Raw genomic sequence first — 23082 nt, forward strand, 5'->3', positions numbered from 1 at the left:
CCTAATTTTAGAAGGAGCATTTAACATCTGGTAGAGCCCCCACTGGGACCCTCATCCTAGAAGCCTCCAAAGAAGTCCAGGTCATTGGTCCACATCGGGCAGGCTGCGGAGCCCAGAGGAGGTGGATGCCTCAGAGGGTTTGTTACACCAGCTACACCAACCAACAAGAAATGGTTTCTTTCTGCAGTCTGATCAGCTTCCACTCTCTTCAATTTAAACATCAAACGCTTCATGAACTAAAACATTTACTTCTCTTTCATTCAGCCTCTCACTACAACCACATCCAGCTCCTACCAGGAGTCACAGGAGGGGCTGCTGGAGGTCTCACAGGGCCTGGATCAGCTTGCGGAGGTGCCATCTCCTGCTGCTACTCCTCACAAGGCTCCCCTTCCATCTTTGGTGGCTCCTCCACCATAACCGAGCAGTTCCTGACCTCGTCCAACCTGAGCCCTGGTTTCCACTGCCAGACCAGATGAGGTGAGCCAAAGGTGTTTAGTCTTCACGTGGGTTTGATCAAGCCTGCTGTGTACACAGGTTTCACCTTTAAGCTGCTCTGTTCTCACAGTATAAATGACGTTCATACTTCGAGATCTACGTGTGATGAGTTACACAAAACTGATCGGGGTGGAGTAGCTGCAGCAGCAGCAGGCATCAAGCTCAAAGATGTCAGCTGACGTTCTGGACGAGGGGACCGACCCACCGTCATCACCTCCAATTCTTCCCCCCTTCCGATGCAGACGGTGGGTCAGCTGCAACGCGCAGAGATGACCTGATGCTGCCGTCTGCATTGGCTTACTCTGACCCTACTCACCCATCCCTGTTGCTTGTCACGTGTTTCCATGGTGTTATGGTGTGAAGATTTTTGTGCTGAGGAGTTTTTGTTTTCTGTTCTCATACTGATCCCCTATCAGGAGCTCAGTCTGAGCAGAGTTCTCTTTTTTCTCCTCCACTGCCCTTTTGTGTTGTACATTTCATTGTTGTTCTTTACGCTACCTGTTCTGACCTGTCTCCCCAATGTGAAGTTTGTGTAATGTATGTATGGTTGCAAGAGGTCCAATTTTGCTGCAGGCAACTGCAAGTCACAAATAAAGGCTTCATCAAATCAAATCATCGACATGGATATCACCAGCACAGTGACATGTCTCCAGACTCCTTTTTAAAAAAGAAAGAACTATTTGCCATCTTTGTTTACAGTTATTTCCATCACAGTGATAAGAAAGAATTTATTAGTCCCAGAAATTCACTTTGTTATAGCAGCAAAGTAGAAAGAGAAGGAATAAATCAATAGATGCAGCATACCGAAGAACAATAATAACAATAATGCAAAAACAGAAGAAAATATAAAATATACAAGGTAGAAGAAATATTTAGACATGCATGTAAACAACAAGACAAGCTCAACAGGTCAAACAGTGCAAACATGATTGAATTACAATTACACCTGATTTGATAACAGAGTTCACTTCTGTGTGATTTCAGCTCAGACCAATTTTTGAGATATTCACAGTCATATGATGGAGTTCAATTAGAAACATCAGTGTCAGTGATGAAGGTCTTTACACTCCACCACACATTTCAGATATTAAGTCACACTGAGGAGTCGGTCCGTGGCCTCCATGTCAGGAGGAAACACTGCAGAATGAGAAGGACATTTTCTACAGACACACTTTATCACTGCTTACTACAGGTTAGCTCAGTCGTCTGAGGAGAGTCAGGCCGAGCGTGAACGAGTCTATAAAGAACTAAACATAACAAATGTTACAGAAATCTGCTGCCGTTTTAACCTTTAAGCATATTTCAGAGCCTCAACTTCTCCATTTCTTTAAAGATAAATCAGTACTTCAGCTTCGCCCTGAGGCTGTTCTGTACTTCTGAGTATCTAAGTATTTGTGTACTTCTGGTCCTGGCACAGGACTGAAGCATTATCCACACTAACCCTATCTTCAGAGACCAACAGGATATAAAAACTTCATTAACTCTGATCAAAGTTTACATTTCAATTCAGAGCGTTTAAGTGTCCCCTCTCTCTCTTTTAACACGCACTCATTAATTTTATAAATATTTTAATAATATAAAAATATTACTTAACTGCTGTTAAACACGTTTCTGAGCACCGAACCAGCCTCTGATCAGGAACGTTTACAGCATAATGTGCGGCTTTAAACTTCACACTGATCTCATGTTACAATCCTGCTGTGATCTCAGTAAAAGTCATGCAGGAGAAGCAGAACTTAGCATGTGGACAAAAATCCTAAATCTTAAAATTTAAATGTTTCGGCACCGCTGCCATCGCCTGCTTGTGTACCACCAGGGGGCGGAGTCAGAGGCACTTCCTGCATGATTTAACTTTACAGTCAGTCAGCTAAAGAATGATTAAACACAGATTTTGTGCGTGTTTTTAAAAGAGAAAATGAGGAACGCTTCACGAATTTGCGTGTCATCCTTGCGCAGGGGCCATGCTAATCTTCTCTGTATCGTTCCAATTTTAGTATATGTGCTACCGAAGTAACACGACAGCTCCAAGGACCCGGGAGCTATTTAAAGCCCTCCGTCACGGAAGCTGTCTGAGTCACGGTTACAGTGGGAAGAGGCTTAAACTGCGTTTAAACTGATGGGAAACTGCAGCAGAAACACGTCTGGGTGCTGCTGGGTCGGTTATACATCTGTAAGAAGACACAGAGGCTCAGAGAGCGCCAGTCTGAGTCTGTTCCTCATTCTCTGCTTTCACTTTGAGCCCGTGAGACACACGGAGGCATTGTGGGTAATATACACAAATCGGTTGTACTCACACGCTGCTGATTGGACGGCTGAAGGCAGCAGAACAAAAGTAATAGTGTTCTTAATGTGAGCCATAATAACAAACATTACTCGGCACATAGTATATTTCAGAATCTCAGCTTATTGTGGGCAAAAACGCGGATCAGCTCCTTCAGGCTGCGGAGGTCGCGGACAAACAGACTCCAGGACAGCTTGTACAACAGTGCAATAGCCTTAATCAATGCTAACAGCTGACAGCAGCCAATCAGGTCCAAGCTGACCTGAATATCTGCCTTTATGGACAATAAAAATAATACTAATAATGTGCAATAAAAATATACACTCATTCTTTTTATTTATTAAGTTACTGTGTTGTGTTCTCTTGTTTGTGTTGTGTTGTACGTATTGCCAACGTGGGACAGTTTTGCAATTTCATTGTACTATTGCACTAGGTATGACTGCAACGACAATAAAGCGTTATCTCTTATCTCTTAAAACACCAGCCGCAGTTCCAGTGGCTGCCTCAGGGCGTCGCTGTGTGGACGCGAAGCTGAGGAGTGTGACTGCAAGAGGAGGAAATCAGCCGCATCACCAATCTCATTAAAATTATCAGTTACTTCTGATCAAAGCATTAACAACGTCACAAAGATGACTCATGACAGCCTGCACTAAACTAGTTGGACCAGGTTACAAACCGGCGTAGAATATTTGTGAGATTTTCAGGTTTATGTCGGTTTTCTTCTGGACTCTCCACCATCTGACCCTAGAACTGAAGAAGCTTCTCGGATGAGAGGTGAAACGTCTTCAAGCAACTTAAAGAAGTCCAGACGCTTTTCTTTCCAAGCTCAGTAGACGTCGGTTTTCTTCCCACAATCCCCGCCTGAAGGAGGACCGGTGACTGTGAAAGACTTTAGCCCAGCTTCACTAACATTTGAAGAACTGGACAGTTAAAAATTGTGCTTTTAATTTTGAAATGTAGGTCAGAAAAAACACATTTATTACAGCAAATGAACATGCTCTGTATTAATTCACAAAAGACAAACTCGTACATTTGCAAAATACGGCTTCAAATATTATTCTAGCTCCACAACCTCCTGAGGAAATCGGCTCACACTGTGGGAAATATTTGAACTTCATGTTTTTTATTTCAGACATTTGGCTGGGATGCTACATGAGGGCTGCAAAGCTCTGCAGAGCAGAAACTCTCTGTCACCAACAACCATCGCCGAATTTATTAACCCCCCCCCCCTGCATAATTCATGTACAACGTTGGGGTTGATATAAAACTCGCTTTATTGATTACAAACCAAAGACACAGTAATTTAGCTAAATATTGAACGAAGTCTGGCGCGCACAGGAGCTACAGTCAGTCAGCTAAAGAATGATTAAACACAGATTTTGTGCGTGTTTTTAAAAGAGAAAATGAGGAACGCTTCACGAATTTGCGTGTCATCCTTGCGCAGGGGCCATGCTAATCTTCTCTGTATCGTTCCAATTTTAGTATATGTGCTACCGAAGTAACACGACAGCTCCAAGGACCCGGGAGCTATTTAAAGCCCTCCGTCACGGAAGCTGTCTGAGTCACGGTTACAGTGGGAAGAGGCTTAAACTGCGTTTAAACTGATGGGAAACTGCAGCAGAAACATGTCTCGGTGCTGCTGGGTCGGTTATACATCTGTAAGAAGACACAGAGGCTCAGAGAGCGCCAGTCTGAGTCTGTTCCTCATTCTCTGCTTTCACTTTGAGCCCGTGAGACACACTGAGGCATTGTGGGTAATATACACAGATCAGTTGTACTCACACGCTGCTGATTGGACGGCTGAAGGCAGCAGAACAAAAGCCGACTCAACAACCCTCCTCCCACCCCCGACTGACCTTCACCCGCCCTGCAGGCTGGGAGAGAGACACCATCAGGAGGGGGGAGGAGAGAGAAACCCGGCCCTGCTGCACTCAAACAGAAAGACCTCCACAGGGTCTGGATCTTGCATCAGGACTCAGATATGGAGGTTTTTCTGAATCCCAGCAGGACCTGGACTCATTCTGCTGCTGACTGCCTCTGAAACAGCTCCTGATCTGGCCTCTATTTTAAAACCTCTCTTAATTATTGTTATACTGAATGCTGCCTCTGAACATTAAGTGTATGTGTGGACTAAAAACTGCTTTGCTGTCTTTATTTTCCTGCGTTAAACTGAAGGAGGAAGTCTGCTTTTGTTTAAATGATAAAAACAAAACCTGCAGCTCCGCCAACCTGCCACACAAGGGCGACACTGAGATATAAGAGTCTCTGATTTAAGACGACAGACCTCACCAGACTCCGTATAAAAATTGTAATATTTAGCAATCTCAGGGCATCGCTGTCTGACTACAAGCTGTATAGTGGGAGTGCGAAAGGAGGAAATCAGCCACATCACAGATGTCCACTAAAAGTATAAATTACTTTGATCAAATCATTAACAAGGTCACAAAGATGACTCATGACACCACGGAGTAAACCAGTCGGGTCAACCTACAAATCCAGAATAAAATATTGATCAGACTTTCAGGCTTATAACGGGTTTCTTCCCACAATCTCCCATCTTAAGGAGGACAGGTGATGGTGAACGGCTTTAGCCCAGCTTCACTAAAGTTTGGAGAACTGAACGGTTAAAATGATGGTTTTAAGTTTGAAATGTAGGTCAGAAAAAACACCTTTATTATTGCAGATTAACATGCTTAATTCACAAAAGACAAACTTGTACATTTGTGAAATACGGCTTCGAACATTATTCTAAGCAGAGGTACACATCCTGCTGAGAAAATCGGCTCACACTGTGGGGAATACTTGACCTTCATGTTTTTGTTTTTTTATTTGAGTTTTTCGGTTGGGATGCTACATGAGGGCTGCACAGCTCTGCTGAGGAGAAATTCTCTGTAACCAACATCCATTGTTGAATTTATTAAACCTCCCTGCATAATTCAAGCACAACTTTGGAGTTGCTATAAAACTCACTTTCTTGGTTGGAAACCAAGGACACAGTAATTTATATAAATATTGAATGGAGTCTGGCGCACACAGGAGCCACTTCTCTTTTTTTTATCTTTATTTTCTTCTGTGGAATTTACTTTGAAAGGTAATTAAAATATAAGGTAATCCATAGATGGTTGTGGAAAAACACCCCCCAGTTTTACTCCTCAGGGCCACTGCAGCCTGCTGAGGAATTCATCTCAACACTCATGTCATTCATTTTGACTCAGACAGCAGAGGAAACAAACTTCATCTCTGCGTATATTTGGATTCAGCGAGTCTTGAAAATCTTTAAATGTATGAAAATCAGATTTTCTCTGTTTGGGTAACACTCACAGTATCTCTGGTCATAATCTCTGTCCATCCACAGGTAGGGTGGTGGTGGTGATGGAGGGGATTTCCTTCAAAATGAAAGTCCTGCCCAAGTTGAAGTACAACTCAGGTCAACTGTGTGTTTTAATGACAGTAAATACAGAAGAATGAATGTATATACTTGTATCAAATTTAACATAAAGAATGACATATTTTAATATTGTGTCTGACTCCAACACCAACACGTGTTTGTCCTGCTACAGCCCTTAATGTGAAAAATCTCACATTAAGGGCTGTAGCAGGACAAACACGTGAACTCTCAGAATGGCCTCCATTCGTCAATATGACATCCATTATGAGCTTAAAACGTCCAACAAAAGGAGCAAGTGCTGACTCTCCAGGTTGGTCCAGCTAATGTGTGACCTCCAGCGGCGCCTCCTGTGATGTTTTTAATTTTTGCCTTACACAAACTTCCCTTAGGCAGTATCATTAGAAGGTACAGAATACATTTTCACTGATCTGCAGATAACACCCAACTTTATCGATCCATGAAGCCAGATAACACACACTAATTAGACTCTCTACCACCAGGGGGCGGAGTCAGAGGCACTTCCTTCTTGATTTAACTCTACTGTCAATCAGCTAAAGAATGATTAAACACAGATTTTGTGCGTGTTTTTAAAAGGGAAAATGAGGAACGCTTCACGAATTTGCGTGTCATCCTTGCGCAGGGGCCATGCTAATCTTCTCTGTATCGTTCCAATTTTAGTATATGTGCTACCGAAGTAACACGACAGCTCCAAGGACCCGGGAGCTATTTAAAGCCCTCCGTCACGGAAGCTGTCTGAGTCACGGTTACAGTGGGAAGAGGCTTAAACTGCGTTTAAACTGATGGGAAACTGCAGCAGAAACACGTCTCGGTGCTGCTGGGTCGGTTATACATCTGTAAGAAGACACAGAGGCTCAGAGAGCGGCAGTCTGAGTCTGTTCCTCATTCTCTGCTTTCACTTTGAGCCCGTGAGACACACGGAGGCATTGTGGGTAATATACACAAATCGGTTGTACTCACACGCTGCTGATTGGACGGCTGAAGGCAGCAGAACAAAAGCCGACTCAACAACCCTCCCACCCCCGACTGACCTTCACCCGCCCTGCAGGCTGGGAGAGAGACACCATCAGGAGGGGGGAGGAGAGAGAAACCCGGCCCTGCTGCACTCAAACAGAAAGACCTCCACAGGGTCTGGATCTTGCATCAGGACTCAGATCCGGAGGTTTTTCTGAATCCCAGCAGGACCTGGACTCATTCTGCTTATCATTCTGCTGCTGACTGCCTCTGAAACAGCTCCCATTTTAAAACCACTTTCAATTATCCCAAAAAGTTGATTATGTTCATTGTGTATGACCTCCTTGGCTTTGGTGACTCTCCAGGTTGGTCCAGCTAATGTGTGACCTCCAGCAGCCCCTCATCTATTAGCTCTATTAGGGACGTCTCTACACTAACGTTAGTTCAAGACAGCTGTTATGTTCTTTTCTGTTTTGTTTTTTTTGAATAACACCAAGGCATTCTTCTTCCTTCAATTTATATTATATATGCTTCCCATAGGCGGTATCATCAGAAGGCATAGCATACATTTTCACTGCTATGCAGATGACACCCAGCTCTATCTATCCATGAAGCCAGATAACACACACCAGTTAGTTAAACTTCAGGAATGTCTAAAGACAAAGACCTGGAGGACCTCTAATTTTCTGCTTCTTAACGGTGATCAAACTGAGTTTATTGTACTCGGCCATGAAAATCTCAAAAATATGGTATCTAACCAGATTCTTACTCTGGATGGCATTACCTTGGCCTCCAGTAACACTGTGAGGAACCTTGGAGTAATTTCTGACCAGGATATGTCCTTCAATGCACATATTAAATAAATATGTAGGACTGCTTTTTTCAATTGCACAACATAAAAAAGAGCATAAGAGAGAGCATATAACCCCTGTGCTTGCCTCACTGGACTGGCTGCCTGTGTACAAACATTTTAAAATTCTTATGTTTGTTTTTAAACGCTTTAACAATCTTGGCCCGGCCTTACCTCTCTGAGCTTCTTCATCCTTACACACCCTGTCAGTCTCGTAGGTCAGCTGACCAGTTGCTCCTGGAAGGACTGAGATCCAGGAGGAAGCTCAGAGGGGACAGGGCCTTTTCTATCCTTGCTCCTAAATTATGGAATAACTTGCCCTTGCACATTAGAAAGGCCCCTTCACTGTCCGCTTTTAAAACACGTGTTAAAACCCATTTTTATTCTTTGGCTTCTGACCTCAGGGAGACCTAGTTAACAACTAATTTAAATGCAAGACAAGCTAACTAATTATTTATTTGACCTTTTTTTTTTTAAACTTTATTTGGCTTTTAATTATATTTTATGTAATTTTATTATTATATTCCAATGTACAGCACTTTGCATATGCTGTGGTTGTTTTAAAGTGTTTTATAAATAAAGATGATGATGAAGAAGAAGAAGAAGAAGAAGAAGAAGAAGAAGAAGATGATGATGATGATGATATCTCTAAAATTAGAAATATCCTGTCTCAGAGTGAAGCTGAAAAACTAGTTCATGCATTTATTACTTCTAGGCTGAACTACTGTAATTCATTATTATCAGGATGGTCTAAAAACTCCCTGAAAAGCCTTCAGTTAATCCAAAATGCTGCAGCAAGAGTACTGACAGGGACTAGAAAGCCACTCTCTTCACTGGCATCCTGTTAAATCCAAAATCAAATTCAAACCCCTGCTCCGGCAGGTGATGACGTACCTGCTTCCGGGTCGAAACTACTCTGTGTTTATTAAGGGTGTTGTGTTTTTAACATTTTTTAATTCTTTGTATCTTGCAGTATTTAATCTGAACAAACCCCTAAAAAAAGGCAGTGATCTCCGTCGGCCTCTCTCCGTTTTTATTACCGCTATTCATTTTAAAGCTTAGTTTTTAAAACCTTACGATGCTACAACAGCCCAGCTCATGCAGCAGTATATTAATGACTATGTCACGGATCACAGAGTGTACAGACAAACTCCAGTTTTCTACCAAGTTTTAAAATTACTCTTATTAATCTTTCTGGGTCACAAAATAAACTTTTAACATATTTTCAGGCGAGAATGTGGGTGTGTAAACTTCAAATATCTGCTTGATTTATCAAGATATTGCATATTTGCAAAAGCGCTTCGACGTTTTCGGAGACGTCTGCTACCCACCAGCTCGATAGCTAGCCGAGAGCTCGAGGGTCACTGAAGCCGCCGAGAATGGCACAACTCCCAGCACATCATTTTCAGATCACCGCGGCCTTTCGCTACTCAGGTTAAACATAATATATAAGTCACTTAGACAACCTAAAAATGTTATTGTTTGGGTTTTTTCAGTGTTTTATTTGTTCGTGAGTAAATCGGTTTGGCTGAGATTAAAGTTATTAGATTAGATTAGATAAAATAAAACTTTATTAATCCCCCGGGTGGGTTCCTCCTTGGCTTTTACACCGCTCAATAAAAGTCAAACAGAAAAATGATTAAACAGAAGTGTGAGACGTTCGAGAATTTACGCCAGTGTCCTGTTATATTTTAGAAAGCAAGGAGCAGATGGCCGAGTTTATTAAACTCCACCGAGACAGCGGTGACGCTAATCAGACGGCTAGACCGTCCAATTTCCCCAGCCGTTTACTTCCGGCCTACCCGACCTTCTGAGGACCCGACTCACGTAGACCGCGAAGGCCGGGTCCTCAGGAGGATGCAGCCCATGAATTTGGACACAGCTTCAGGTTACCCGGAGCGAGACAGCTAGACTGCATTAATTGCCGAGGCTTACAGGCAGAGCAGGACCGTAGAGCTTAGAGGGGAAGAGGTGTCTTTGGAGGGAATCCAAGGGAGAGAGGCAATCAAGCAAGAGGACAGGCAGGCAACAGACTACCTTGCCGAATGCTGATCACTAATTGCACAAACAAAAATCAAACGGAATCCAAAATCTCACATGGAAAAAGCAAAGATTTAATGCAGACCCTAGTTACCACCGAAGGGAGACTAACAGACAGGCGAAGAGTAGCCATGGAGTGGATAAAAGTTAGTGTTCATCCTCCAGCTGTTTATATTATGCTAACATAGCTGAGTCGCTAGCGATCACATATTTCACATCATTATATACACTGGCTTTTTGTGACGGAAAAAGTGTGGACTTTATACCAGTTTTTAAATTGTGTTGATAGGCCACGTAAAACCAGAGTTATGATAAAATTATATGTAATGTTTGGTTTTCTTCCTGAATACTGTCGTTGTTTATATTTACTGCGGGAAGAAACGGCGTTTTATAAGGAAAACGCTCGAAAGCCTGTGAGCAAAAAGAAAACCAAAACCACCCTTTCCTATTGACCGAAAAATGTACCATGTCGACCAATCAAAAAAATGATATGGCAACATAGCATTTAGTTGTTTAGGGAGGGGGAAGTTTTACGAGTGACGGCGGTGTTTTGAGATGTGAGAGATTTGCGACGTTTAGCGCTAATCTTGCGTAGTTAGTGTGTTTTGTTGTGTAGTTAGTGTGTAGTGTAGTCAATAGTTTTGTTGTGTGTGTCAGAACAATGAGGCGACTGCTGAATGTTACAGGTGTTACAGGAGTGATACATCTCCTGTTGCCAGGCCTGCAGGTATCAGGCTGTTGTTCTCCTTTATCTCATAGTGGACAGAAATGATTTTTTGGAGTGTCACAAATAATTTCTGTGGCATCAAATTTGATGCAGAACAGCTGATTGTTCTGTAAATAGTTTGAAATGTTTATTTAAAAAACGCCTTGGCTGCATTTTTAGGTAAACAGCTGCAAAAAAACGTTGTTTGCAAAACTCAGTAACTTTTTTGAAGAAGTAACTATATAATTAATTGCCCAGCACTGGTCATTTTATACTGTATTTTATAGACAGAGTTACAGGACTCTCTCCCAGACCACAGACTCATAATACCAGTCAGAGCTTTATAAAAAAAAGAAAGAAAGAAAAAAAAGAAAGAAAGTTGTGCTTTCAAAATTGGAGTTCAAGTTATTTTTACTTCCAATAGTGTTAACATCCTACACAGGTCATGAACAAGATTTTTTCAAATTTCCATTGTAAGTGGGCTAAAGCAGTTAATTAAATGTAAATGCTGTAATTTGATTATTTTAATAAACCATGTAACTTGGATGGATTCGACGCTGGCGTGACCACAGTGCACACGTCTGCTGTCTGTCTGCGTCTGCTCACAGAGGTCCAAGGGACCGCTCAGGGACACATGAAAAATTAGAGGGAACATACAACCAGATTAACATGTGAGTGAAGTTGCCCCCCCCCCCCCCCCCCAATCTTCTTCAATCAAATAAAAATGGTATCAAATGTTTGTGCTGCAAAAAATTTCGTTTGTGCTGCATTCATTTTAAAGATATTAATACAAATTTCTAGATGTCATCAGAGGTCAACTCCCCCCCTGTTTGTGCCGCTCTCATTTACATTAAAAATAAAAATATTATAATAATATAATATAATAATAAAATATTAATATTAATAAATATTAATAAAAGAATGTCTTGATGCATACTCAATCATCCAGGTAAGTCTTTTCTCTGCACATTTTAACTGAAATAACAGGGTAGGGACTTTGTATATTCCATCTGTGTAACTCACCTTGGAGAATCGTGTAGTGTTTGCTAGGAACACCAGTAGCCAGTATAGGTAATTGATAAGCACAGCTGGAGAGAATTGGTAGTTATACACAGTCTATATAAGCTTGGTGAGTAAAACAAACCTTTGGGGGTTTATGAGGAGAGAGTAGTTACAGTGAATTTACAGTGGTTAGAAAGCAATTATAGCCAGGGTGGTGATTGAGAAGCGCTTGTGAAAGTGAGTGGATTTAAGAAAGTGAGTGACTGGGGTGTTTCAGTTGGTTTGCTTTCTTTTCTTTCTGACTCTGTGTGTTTGTGGTACAGTGGAGTAGGTAAGTTATCAGGTGTAATAGATACATGGACAGGCGTAGGTGGGGGAAATGGAGCCCAAACTTGTGAGGGAGCTTCTGGAGTTCAAACTCCACAACTGCTGAAGGGTCAAGAAGCAGAGAAAGATGTACAATTAAGAGAAGAGTTGAGACCTTCAGGAAAAATGATGAGTACAATTGATTATTTCATGTAAACTATCAGAGTGTACTATTCTGCTTTCATGTGTTCATTTGTTTTGGTTTTTTTTTCCCGCTTTTACACGTTTAATCTTGATGGAAAGAAAACTAAAACTGAGCACTTGGTGAAAGTGGTCTGCTCTGCCAAAGAGGCAAATGAAATGCTTAAGGATATTTCATTACAGCCACTTTGGTGGACACTGTGGCTGGAAGAAGACTCAGACTATCATGGCACACTATTACTTCCCTGGCATGGAAGGGGACATTCAAAAATGTGTGAGTACAGTTCTTCAAGATGAGCATGAACAAAGGTGTGTGTTTTACTGTGCTTTTCTTTGTTTGTACTCTGTTGGTTTTGACAAACACATATTATCTACAGCTATAAGTCATTGTGCTGATTATTATGAAAAGCAAGGAGAAATTTAGACTGTTTTTAAGAATTTAATGTTACTCTATTTGTCACTAGGTTGCTCAGTGTCCACAATGCCAATATAACCAGGGCAATATCATCCCATATGGAAAGGATGTATATAAATCTTATAAAGTTTGTATCTGTCTTTTGTGAAACTTGTATGAAAAGCATACAAGAGTGAAAAAAGATATAAGATCCCTAGAAAAATTATATAAATGAAACTTGTATGTTTTGGATACTTCCTAAAACAATATATGAAAGTGGCCACTTTCATGAGTAAATCATGTAAGCCTTATATGATTCACTATATGAAGTAGGCCACATCTGATGCAAGTTTTTTCTATTTCTTTTCCATATGGGAAGGGAAAAAATTATACATTCCAATAGTTGTTACAGTAATGCAGACAGAATAGTTGATACTATTCAAATACTTCAAACATAATATAACACACTTGTCTTTTTTCCTCATAATTCACAGAGCCCTTTGAGCTCACTGGAATGGATCTTGTTGGTAAACTAACCTTAACAAATGGCGGTAATCAATACATTTGTGTCATGATTGATTATTTCACCAAATGGACAGAGTCCTACCCACTAAAAAGTAAAACAGCAGATGAGGGCACCGGTGTATTCTTGATCTCTTTTACAAATTAGGTGCACCTAAAAGACTGCTAACAGACCAGGGCTCAGAGTTTTCCCACAAGGTACAACATTAATAAATAAAGCAAATATGTAATTTCAGCTGTGATGACTAATGTGATCAACTTTTCAAGGTCATCTATGACCTGTGTGAAACTCTGGGCATCAAAAGAAGCCTCTGCTCAGCATGTCATCCCCAAACAAATGGCCTTGTGGAAAAATTAAATGGCACAAGCCAGAGGTTAAGTACTGCCCTTTATATTTAATGTTGTAACTACGTCACAAAACTGCATATTGAGTATATTTTTCTTTTTCATGCTACCAAATTTCAGATCCCTCAATAAACTGGTGACTGACCACTCAAAGAGCTGGGACAAATTTCTGCAGTTGACTATGTTCGGGCTCAGAACAAGAAAGCAGGTGACTACAAAATAAAGCCCCCTTTTCCTCATGTTCGGCAGGGAGGCAAGGTATCCATTGGAGATCCCAAAGGAATGCAGGTAAAATGCTATAATGCACTTGAGGGAAAATGTTTTAATCCAGTTTCAGTTACTCGGTGTCCTTCTATTTTGGCAGATTACAGAAGAAAGCGTCTGTATGATCATTTCAGTGAAGTTTGTGAGGGCCTAAAATCTCAGGAGGTGGTGTATGCTGAAGTGACCAAAAATGCCAAAAGCAGCCAAAAAAATATCCACAGGAGAGAAACAAAAAGGGGAGAGGAGGATATAAGGCAAGAAGAGAGGAAAGGTGGCAAACTGGATTTGGATATGCTGGGACCCTTTAAAATTATGAAGCCGGAGGGCAAAACTTGGTGTCAGAGAAGGGAAAGAGGACTCTCAAGATTAACACAGACCAATTGACACACTACTTCCAGCCTAAAGAGAGGGTCCAAGCAAAACTGAAGGAACTGTTTGCTCCTTGTGAGGGGCCATCAGCACCACCAGTGTCACCACCTTCCTGTTAGGGGAAATCGCCGGTGCAGTCTTGCTGTGACCCAGAAGATGATGACTAAGGAGATGGTGAAGTTATTTTCTGAGAATGTTGACTTGGCCCCTGGGAAAGAGTTGGAAAGTGAGGTATGTAAACTTTTTCCAAATCACCTTATTGGAAGGGAATGACGGTGTAATGTTTGTGCCTATTTGACAATGGTGGGGCGAAAAAATGCTGCATTAATTATGGACTAATGTTTAATGACATCAGTTTGGCAGGGGTCCACAAAAAGTTGTCATGCCTGTGGTGAGAGAAGCTCGGGTGCAGAAACAGATCAGTGGGTAAGATAACCAAATCAATACCTAAGACTGAAGCACCTTAAATGGTTTACTTCAACATCACTGGGTAAAATGTCACTTTGATGCACCAACAGAAAACTTATAGTTCAGGTGACCTGCATGCCTTTGCACTTTAAACACACGGAGCACCTAAAGGACACATGAAAACATCGAGCAATCCACAGATAAGACTTTTGCACAGAAATCTGCAGTGCCTGCACATTCAGATATGTTTAGTTCCTTCACTCAACAGCCTGACTTTAGACGAATGACTCTGACAATCTAATTTTTCTTTCAGATTGAATGCAACAGCTACGGAAAGTGATACCACACAGTGTACGTGGACTGTACAGAAGGCTACTACAAATGTTATGCATGCTAAATAAACAGAAGAAATGATCGCTGTTGTCTTTGCTTAATGATTGGTTTAATTCTTGACAATCCACATTGCTGGCATTGCATCTTTCAACATGCTTGTGGGTAGATTTGAATGCACATGATTTATGTGAGTGAAGTTGGCCCCCAAACGAAAAATTTTGCAGCACAAACGTAGCACAAACGTTTGATACCACTTTTGTTAGATTTGACGAAGGTGGGGGGCCAACTTCACTCACATGCCAGATGCAAGTGCAGCCACTCAGCCTCTACTCAATGTGGTGATAGAACCAGGTACAGATGTGTGTCTCAAGTTAATCTGGTCGTGAGATATGGCACCTGGCCACAGGTGGCAGTAGTGGACTGAGCTCCATTTGAGAGTGCTCCAGCTGCTAGGTGATAGTCAGTAGATCTGCTACAGACTGAAGATCACATGCAAGTTTTGGAAATTAAACTATGAATATTCTTAACTTGGCTTTAAAACCAAAAAATTCTAACTCACCGAAAAAATCAAAACCACACCACAAACCAACTGACACACGTAGGTCACTCACTTTCTTAAATCTACTCAAGCTCGACTCAATCTCACTGGCTCTGTTTATTACTAATCACTGTAACTGCTGTAAATTCACAGTAACAACCATCTCCCTACAAATGTTTGTTAAATTAACCAAATTTATACAGACTGTATATAACTACAAACTCTCTCCAGCCATCTTGATGAATTACCTATATTGGATCAAAATGTTCATTTCCGGAGAAAAGACGCAGATGTCTATTTATTTGCTGTTTTCGTAGTTGCCTCATGCATGAGAATATCACCACATAAACTTGCGACATTTTTAAAATACTTTGTTGTTCAAGAGCCAGGCAGACTAAAGGTTCAGTTAAGAAACAAGGGGACAGAGCGGTTGTAGCACAGTGTGGAGCACTAGTAAAATTACTGCTCACTCTAACCCCATGATTACACTCCAAAAACCACTGCACACCATTCCAACCCCTAACTGCACTCAAGTAAATGCAAGTTTTTGGAAAAATATAGTTTTAAAAGTACTTTTATTGCACCATGTTCATTCACTCATGAGCTGCTGTAACATGAATCAGATGGCTGAATAGCCACTTCAGCATGTAGTCAAGTTCTATAGTCTTGATTTTATGAGCTTTATTTTATGACCAAATGATTTATTCTCTTGTAGATTTTTGGTTTTTCCGTGTTTTTTTCCACTGTGACATTTAGAAGAGCTAAGAAGATCTCTTCAGAGCAACAGTTAGTGTTTTGAAACAACCTTCTGTATCTCTGTAAACAATATTTTCAGTAAACTGACCGCTCTGTGACCATCACTAAATGAATATATTAACATGACTCGGGCTTAATCAGGATAATACTTTCCTGTTGTGACCACCTGAGCTTCAGATAAAGAACAAACTAACACACTACACATTTTTTAAAAAAAGGTAAGAATTCACATTTACAGAGGTTCAAATTGTTATCAGCAGCTTTTGCCCTGCCAGGTTGTTTTTTATTTAACTTATTAGAATACACCAAGAAACATGAAAACATGCAAGGCTAATGCAGTTTCTTAAAACTGGATGGAAAAGTAGGTGAGCTGTGAATAATATTTAAGCTCCTGAAACTCAGGATTTTTATTATTTTAAGTAAGTAACAACTGTGTTACATCTTCCAGTTAATAAAGGAAGCTTAGTTGGGCCAGACAGGAATATAAACTCATTACAAATAGTTAGGAGAAAATTAAAAATAGTTTAGGTCTCAGGGCTGCTATTTCTCTCACCCAAAACACCCTTTCACGTGAAATACATCAGCTCTAAACTTGTGCTGTCTATAAAAAAAAAAAAATTCCATGTGATGACGTTTTCAGCTAAGTTTCTTCCTGAACAGTAATGGCGGCGCACTGCTGAAAACGTGGTTTGTGACTTTGGCATTCCTTTAGTTTTTAAAGTAGCCTGTGGCATTAACAGAAAACAATAACATACTCATAAAACAAAATACAGTCAGCTGATCTAGAAAGCACAAGAATGGCTGCCGAGTCATCTGCGTTGTTCCGCTGGTTCTTGTGGTTTTTCAGCATTGTCATGCTTGTCTCTGCAGGTGAGCGTTATTTCTTAAACATTCACATTTGGTTTATAGAAGTAGTAGTATCCGCCCATTTTACATATAAATACTGTTTCTTGAAGAATTATTTTCATAATGACTGAGTTTCTTTGTGTGTTGACACGAGGCTGGTGGTGGTTGTTATACACACAAAGCAAGGCTACGCTACGCTAAGGCAACACGAGGCTGGGTGGTGTCTGTGGCCTTGTAACGTTTTGACTCCATGTCTGACCACAGAGACCAAAGAACTTTACTGCCTGCAGCATCTGTAGTTTTCAGAATGAGTCTCCATTGAATAAAGCTTTTTGTTCAAAGAATAAAGGCCAGCAGTGGCTGCACTGAATAGACACAGTAACCTATAATGAGGGGACTGCATATTTAATTGTACCATGGCATGGTTTTGTTCTGTAATCTGTATGCACTGATTTACACTACTAGTAAAATGTTTTAGAACACAAATTCTTCTAGTTTTTAAATTTTTATTTCAGAATCCTACAAAAAGGCCTTTTTCAGGGAACAAGAAATAGCTTAACAACTTAAAGCTGTTCTGCAACAGTAGAGATTGATCAAGCCTTCAAAGTCGATGCTACCAATTGCTACAGGTGTCCCAATTTTTCTTGATTACTTACAAACTGGTCTGTCTGCTGGGGGCAGGGGGTTGTAAATGCAGTGTTGGAACACAATGAGGTACCATACCCTTAATGTACTCAGTTGTACTGCAGTAATGTACTGAAGAAATTTGTGTGTTGCTATAGAAAAAGAAAGAAAAAAGCAATTAACAATGGATGGCAGACAACTCATCATAAGGTTTAAAAGTCTTTCCTACAGTGAATTTGCAAAGAAAGTCACTGTGTTAGTTGGTACAGTTCCCTTCACCATCAAAGGGCACTCAGAACCTGGGGAATCTCAGACAGGAAGAGGTCTGGCAGACCACAATAAAAATCAACAGACAAGTTTCTGGGAGTCAACAGCTTATGTGACAGACTTCCCAACTTCAAGCACAGCGAGTTACAACAAGAAACCATTGGTAAGTCGTCAGAATAAGAAAACGAGACATGCCTGTGGCATGAAACACCACCGATAGACTACTGAAGACTGGAAGAAGGTGCTATGGACTGATCTATCAAAATTTTAACACTTCATCATGCATAATTTACGTACACCACCGGGTATTGTTTTGCTGCGGTTGACTGTTACAGAATGAGAGGCAATGAAGCAACCACAAGGTGGACATTTTTCCCTCTTCATCCTTTCTGGCTTTTTTCCCACTAGTTTTGCTTTTGGCTAGTGTCAGTTTCATTACCTGTAGCATGAGGCGATACCTGGACCCCACAGTAACCAACTCGTCCAGAATGTCTCATCATTATGTGCCACTGCCACAAAGTTTGCTGTGTCTCAGCACAGTCTCAGAGGCACGGTACACTGACCCAACAGTGGTCTGTCTCACTCCTCACTGTGATTGGCTGTTGTAGAAGCAAGCAGTTATACAATGGTTGCTCTAACCCCTCTACTTTGTGTTGTTTCCTCTTTTAGAGCTGAAAAACATCACAGCTGAGTCTGGACTGAACGTCACTCTGCCATGTCGAGCTCCAAACAATAACATCCTGATCTCAGTTGTAGAGTGGAGCAGGCCTGACCTGAAGAGAGATGAGTATGTGATCTTATACCGGGACAACCAACTTCATCCAGATTACCAGGATCCATCCTTTAAGGGCCGGGTGGACCTGCAGGATAACCAGATGAAAGATGGAGACGTCTCATTGGTGCTGAAGGATGTGACGATTAGTGATGCTGGAACATATGAGTGTCGTATCATCCAGAGGACAGGAACAACTCGAATGAAGAGAACTTGGCTGACGACTGACCCCATAAATATCATCAACCTGAGTGTTGTTCCTTCAGGTGAGTTTGAGTTCAGTGTGTGCAGTTTGAAGAGGAAATTGATTCTGGTCTGTGCTTCAGTGATCACGTTCCTGTCCCTCACACCTATTTCTCACCTACAGATCCACCAGGAGGACACAGAGAGGACAGATGGGAGGCAGATGGATCTGTTGGACTGATAGTTGGTGTGCTAGTTTTTTCTACAACAGTGGTTGTTGTCAGTGGTCTATTGATTTACAGAAAACTTCAAAGGCAACAGAATCACGGCTCAGCAGCAACAACAGGATGAAGTGCAAGCCTCCTGGTGCCGTTTCCAGTGTTGACATTGAAGACTTGACTGAACGCTCAGTATTTGGTTTGATTTTTACATGCCTCTTATTATCCTCAGTGTTTATACACCAGTACTTTCTTTGGGTTTTCATTACTGTATTTTTCGGACCACAAGGTGCACTGAATTAAAAGCCGCAATAAGCAAAACAAAACAGTCAGATAAGTCAGACTTTATTCATGTAATTTTTCTTGCTTCCTTCACTTCTGTACCATTGATTCATTAATGTTGAATTCTCTCGCAGCTTCTCTATTCCCATGTTGTTGCAGTTTATTAATGACTAACCTCGTATTGTGGATGGATCATCTCAGTTGTTCTCCTGACCGAAGTTTGGTCCGTTTACAGCATCCTGCCATGCGATTGCATTTTCCCCCAACCATCGGGAACCCTCGTGTTATCGTTTATTTAGTTGAAAAAGGTTAGCGTTCATCCTCCAGCTTCACTGTGTTTATGTTATGCTAACATAGCTGTGTCGCTAGCGATCACATAGCACATAATTATATACCAGCTAGTCCAACTTCAGTAACCCTGCAAACGTCACTGCTGTTTAATTTTCTGTCTTCATTTATGTTGGAAGTGATAGCACAGCTGTACGTTTGAATTTTTTAGAAATCTCTCAGACAGAACATGCTAAACTAATCTACGTTAGATCTTACAGACACTGAGCTGACTGACAACAAATACACTGTGTATTACTGTAGATTATAAACCAACAGTTGTTACTAAGCTGTTTAATGGTGCAGGACCTACTGGTTGATTACAGCTGAATGACCTCCAATTTCAGATGGGGGAGTCTTGTCTACGCCTCTTCCTGTTGGTACTCTCACTACAGATTGTGTAGCATGAGTTTGTGTACTGCTAATAAATGTCTGCATCACTTTTTGTAAGTCAGTCTAGTCTTTTGTTGTCCTTGGCTGTAAAAGTTAAAATTCATCTTCAACATTTAAATAGTTGTAATTAAACAGAGCTGGAATCAGTTCAAAGCAAAGAAATCATCACTGAACCTGAGTAAAATCTAGACCAACCAAGTGATAACTTCTAGACTGCAGTTTGCAGTCTAGAAGTTATCACCTGAAAAGCCATTTAGTTTATTTATTTATTCATTTAAAAAAAATATATATATATATTTAGTGGAGTCATCAGATCTGCTAATGTTAGCTAGCTTAGTTAGCGAGCTCCATTCATATGCACACACTTTTACATCCTCTCCTCGTGTCCCATCACAGATGTGAGCTTAAGTGTTAAGGTCAAATTGAAGCAACAGCTGGAACAAAAATATTTTCATAAATCATTCAATCGCTTTTAATGATCTCAGGCATAAAAGTGTTCATGGCATACTTTACACACCAGGCCAGTTCTAATTTAATCACAGCACGGCATAACTGACAGAATCAAACTTAAAAAAACCAAAAACTCAAAAAACAACAACATTAATCTTCAATAAACTCCGATGTGAAAATGAACATCTCTTCACGGGAGCCAAGAATCCAGCGACTGTGGCGTTATAGGTCGGAGCCCTCACTGTCTTCTCCGTTCGTCAGCTAACCTCACGTTAGTTACAAGCCGCCTCTGCTTCGTGTTCGTTGTTTCTAAACTACGTTTACCTCGTTTACCTTACTGCTGTTTCCTATGATCAAATCTGTGTTTGGGTCCACGTCCACGTCCTGGCCTCTGGGCTCCCTCTCTTCCGTGCCTCCTAACAGACTTCAGTCTTCAGTTACTCACCTTCACAGGCTCGTGCTGCAGCAGCACTTAATGTCGTTAAAGCAAACCTTTAGAGAGTGTTTTTCCTCACACACACAATCCAGACGTGTCTGCTTTAAAAAAAGTCAACATACAGCCAGAAACCACCTGTTACTTTGCTTAACAGCTTCTTGTAATGGACCGTGCTCTCCTGTGAAGGCTCAAAATGCACTCAGCACACCCAAATAAATACGACAATAAGAAAGATATTAAGGTGAAACTCAAACTCAAAACACACAGAAATGATAAAATTACTCAAGCAGCAGCAGAAATTTTTGCCCCATTGGTGTGAGAATCCATCTAACACAGGATCATGGCAGTTTGTGATACGGTCATCTCAAAACACTGATTTGTGTCTGTGTGTACAAAATAAATATTTTCCTATATAAGCAGGCATCAGCAATAATTTATATTTTAATTAGGGCAATGCAGTTCCTGTGTAGAGTAAAAAAAAAGAAAAGTGTGTTGCACTGAGGTTTTCGGGTAATGTTATCAGTACATGTTACAGAGCTCTAGTATCAAAAATATCTCAGGTTGAGGACAGCAAAGAACCAAAGTTTGGGAACATGTTTCCAGCATTTTCTGGTAACATCTCCTGTGGTATTTCAAATAAATTAAGACAAATTTACATTTATTGATGGGGTGCACAAAAAGACATGCTGTTCTTGAGCATTAAATGTGGTGCAATTTAACTACTCTAATATACCAAAACATTTGCATTTTGAGGGAAACACCTACATATCCAATAACGTAAAAAATGAGTGTAACCACACCTTTTATTTGGAAATATTGACCCCGGGCTTCTTCTTTTTTTCTTTTTTTTTAGCAAAAAAAAAAATAAATCTTTTAATACCAAAAGACGGGTTTGTGCTGGTTGGATTTATTTAAGATGTTTTCAACAGAGTTCTTCACAGAAAAATTGTAAATAAATTGAAATATCTCAGATGTAGTTGAAGACAAAGCAAAACGAATATAAGAAAAGAAAAAAGGGGGGATTCTGACAGTCTTTTGATTAAAAAAAAAAGGGGTATGTAACAATTAGAGAAAGACCAAGTTTACAGACAGCAAATGCTCAGAGAGAAGCAAATTAATAAGGATCAGGTGAACAAAATCAGGCATTAACAAAGACTGGACAAAGAAGAAAAGGAAAATAGTAAAACAATATATTGTTAATGTAAGAGTGATGTTAGAAACCAAAATTATCAAAAGGTTTTTTAACAAATGTGATTTTCTTTTTTGAAACTAAATGTTGCTGCAGCTGTTTTTACATTAGTGTTACATGGCAGCTCAATAGAGGATTTACCTCGATGCTGCCCCAACATTTCGTTTTGTTTGTGGAGTGAGTCAAGTATACAGCGCCACATACTCTAAATATGGAGCAAAGCTGTGAGCATTAAAAACAAGGTATGTGTTTATAGTATCATTGAATAATAAATAACTTCTCTTAAAAACAACGTACAAATACCAATAATTATCAAGTTGTTGCAATAATTAAAATTAGTAGGCATTGTGTTAAGAAAGTGACGTTGACAGGATACCATTATGAGGTAAAAAAAAAAAAAAAGAATAAAAGTAAAATAAAACTATTTTTTACTATTTACTATTTTTTATTTTATTTTCAGGTGTTACATATGGGACATACATGGCTGGTGGAAGGGAAAGGGAGAAAGAAAGAAACAGCAGGGAAGAGGAACAGTGATAAAGGGCACAAAACAAAAAATGAGGTGGGGGGACAAAAAAATACATATATATATATCACCTGGATCACCTGTTGAGAGAGAAAAAAAAGAAAGAAGAGAAAACAAGCAAAAAAGAGAGCGATATAATAAACAACATCATCACGATAATCTATGTGTATATAATATATAATATGGAATATTATTGTGCAGCACGTAGGATCGACAGCGCACAGTGTGCTTTGAGGTAGCAGCCAAAAAAGGTGTAGTTTGTGTGTGTGAGCATCCGTGTGCACACCTGTGAGCGTGAGCGCGCTTGTATTCAAAAGGTTCCTTCATGTAATGATCTGCTAGAGGGTGTGGGGGGCCATAGCCCCGTCCTCCAGGGCATGAAGCAGGTATGGAGGAGAT

General features: G+C 40.5%; 1 protein-coding gene and 3 non-coding genes across 4 annotated transcripts; 1 reads left to right on the forward strand and 3 right to left on the reverse strand.

The window, feature by feature from the left end:
* Positions 1-2406: 2406 nt before the first annotated feature.
* On the reverse strand, positions 2407-2512 carry LOC113027511 (U6 spliceosomal RNA). The gene has a single exon (XR_003273073.1). It is a non-coding gene; the product is annotated as a U6 spliceosomal RNA (small nuclear RNA).
* Positions 2513-4175: 1663 nt separating this feature from the next.
* Positions 4176-4281, reverse strand: LOC113027512 (U6 spliceosomal RNA). Its single transcript, XR_003273074.1, has one exon. It is a non-coding gene; the product is annotated as a U6 spliceosomal RNA (small nuclear RNA).
* Positions 4282-6759: 2478 nt separating this feature from the next.
* On the reverse strand, positions 6760-6865 carry LOC113027514 (U6 spliceosomal RNA). The gene has a single exon (XR_003273075.1). It is a non-coding gene; the product is annotated as a U6 spliceosomal RNA (small nuclear RNA).
* A 9956-nt stretch (positions 6866-16821) lies between these two features.
* On the forward strand, positions 16822-20139 carry LOC113024922 (programmed cell death 1 ligand 1-like). Its single transcript, XM_080304012.1, has 3 exons — positions 16822-17040; positions 18577-18945; positions 19047-20139. Exons 1-3 carry the CDS (start codon positions 16968-16970, stop codon positions 19211-19213), a joined length of 609 nt encoding a protein of 202 aa, XP_080160138.1. The 5' UTR covers positions 16822-16967; the 3' UTR covers positions 19214-20139.
* Positions 20140-23082: the final 2943 nt, after the last annotated feature.

This window comes from Astatotilapia calliptera, chromosome 7 (assembly GCF_964374335.1).
Source record: "Astatotilapia calliptera chromosome 7, fAstCal68.1, whole genome shotgun sequence".
In the NCBI taxonomy this organism is placed as follows: Eukaryota; Metazoa; Chordata; class Actinopteri; order Cichliformes; family Cichlidae; genus Astatotilapia; species Astatotilapia calliptera.

Coding starts and splice junctions, on each gene's coding strand:
- LOC113024922 (XM_080304012.1), top strand. CDS start 16,968: ATGGCTGCCGAGTCATCTGCGTTGTTCCGCTGGTTCTTGTGGTTTTTC. Junction 17,041..18,576: donor TGTCATGCTTGTCTCTGCAG/GTGAGCGTTATT, acceptor TTCCTCTTTTAG/AGCTGAAAAACATCACAGCT. Junction 18,946..19,046: donor CCTGAGTGTTGTTCCTTCAG/GTGAGTTTGAGT, acceptor TCTCACCTACAG/ATCCACCAGGAGGACACAGA.